This window comes from Etheostoma spectabile, chromosome 23 (genome assembly GCF_008692095.1).
Source record: "Etheostoma spectabile isolate EspeVRDwgs_2016 chromosome 23, UIUC_Espe_1.0, whole genome shotgun sequence".
Lineage (NCBI taxonomy): Eukaryota > Metazoa > Chordata > Actinopteri > Perciformes > Percidae > Etheostoma > Etheostoma spectabile.
Window position 1 is genome coordinate 2403279 of NC_045755.1, and position 1743 is coordinate 2405021.

At 35.5% G+C, this 1743-nt stretch overlaps 1 protein-coding gene and 1 long non-coding RNA gene across 2 annotated transcripts in view; one reads left to right on the forward strand and one right to left on the reverse strand.

The window, feature by feature from the left end:
* LOC116673406 (NACHT, LRR and PYD domains-containing protein 12) overlaps window positions 1–1743 on the forward strand; it is an 8745-nt gene that overhangs the window by 5495 nt on the left and 1507 nt on the right. Inside the window, exon 10 of the mRNA XM_032505726.1 lies at window positions 517–563. Within this exon, the coding sequence (XP_032361617.1) occupies window positions 517–563 (47 nt within the window). The remainder of the gene's footprint in view (window positions 1–516; window positions 564–1743) is intronic.
* Window positions 1–1743, reverse strand: part of LOC116673442 (uncharacterized) — an 11846-nt gene that overhangs the window by 1169 nt on the left and 8934 nt on the right. The window lies entirely within an intron of this gene.

Below are 1743 nucleotides of genomic sequence, written 5' to 3' on the forward strand. Positions count from 1 at the left end.
GGAAAACGGGTCAATTTGACCCGAGGACAACATGAGGGTTAAAGTTTCATTTAATGATCAAGTTCCCTTTATAGGAGCTTTTATTGCTGCATTATGTAGTCGTCCGGCAAAGTTTGTTTCAGAGCAAAAGTTTATAATGAACTGCAGGGAACAGAAAGCAGCAAACTGTTCACATGCCCATGCAATCAAAATTCAAGTTTGTGTAAAATATAGCCATGGGGCAGCTTCTAGCTCCCCAAGTAAGAGTGTTCGCCCCATGTAGGCTGAGTACTGCAACGGCCCGGGTTAGAATCCGACCTGTGGCCCTTTGCTGCATGTCATCCCCCATCTCTCCACTCCCCCAGTTGTGTTTGTCACATCTGCTGTCCCTACTATAATAACGGGAAAAGCCCCCAAAAAAAATCTAAAAAAATATAGCCTATATTTTATGTAGAATGTGGTAAGAAAGCCAAATATCACTTATTCTAAATCATCATAATGTGTCCATTAATAATGAATACATCCTCTTGTCTACAGTGTGGACAATAATGCCGAGTGCTACCTGAAATCAACATTGAAAAACTGTAAGTGCCGCATTTTTATTAATTTATATTACTTCCATTCACCAAACAGTAACAATCTGTAATGTGTGCAGAAGACGAGACAAGACAGCTTTTATTTGTAGTTTTTGGCAGCAGCAGGCTCAGCACAGGCTCTGAGCCTGCAATGTCACTGCTGAACGCCTGCCAGAGAGAATTTCAGTAACTGGACACTTAATCAAAACCTTACCTACCACGTTTCCTTTTCTATCAAATAAATGATTCTAATTATTAAAAATAATGCATGCACACATTCCTGTTTTGACATTTAATCGAGTCTCTCAAAGAGTCTTTGAATTGAGAAAGTAAAACCTTTTACTTAAAATGGTTACCTTTTGTTTTGAATCATTTTCCCATCTGGGTTCAGTTGTAGTTTCAGTTATGTTATGAGTGTGTGCCCATGTGAATGTGTAGCGTTCTGTCTTTCCACTTGTTTTTGGCTTGACAAGTTATATCACTTGTCCAACAGATGGCATTTTAGAGGTCTATTCACAACTGAGTGTGGGTTAAAGACTGCATATGTTAGAAATGTATGTATGTATGTACTATATGTATGTATGTATGTGTGTATGTATGTGTGTATGTACAGTATTATGCATGTATGTATGTATGTATGTATGTATGTATGTATGTATGTGTGTATGTATGTGTGTATGTACAGTATGTATGCATGTATGTATGTATGTATGTATGTATGTATGTACTATATGTATGTATGTATGTGTGTGTGTATGTACAGTATGTATGCATGTATGTATGTATGTATGTATGTATGTATGTACTATATGTATGTATGTATGTGTGTATGTATGTGTGTATGTACAGTATGTATGCATGTATGTATGTATGTATGTATGTATGTGTGTATGTATGTGTGTATGTCCAGTATGTATGCATGTATGTATGTATGTATGTATGTATGTATGTATGTATGTATGTTATGAGCGTTTGTTGCATAGTTTGTCCACCAGAGGGCGCTCTACAACGTCCCTGTTGGCAACACTCTTTAAGGGCTTTAAGTTTCATATTTTATTTTATTTATTTATTTTTTTTATACATTTTATTTATCAGACCTTTAATATATTTTGATGTTCCTCTTTTCTGCTGTGACAGTAAAACAAATTATTATTATATTATATTAGTGAGAACTCATAAATAACTACAA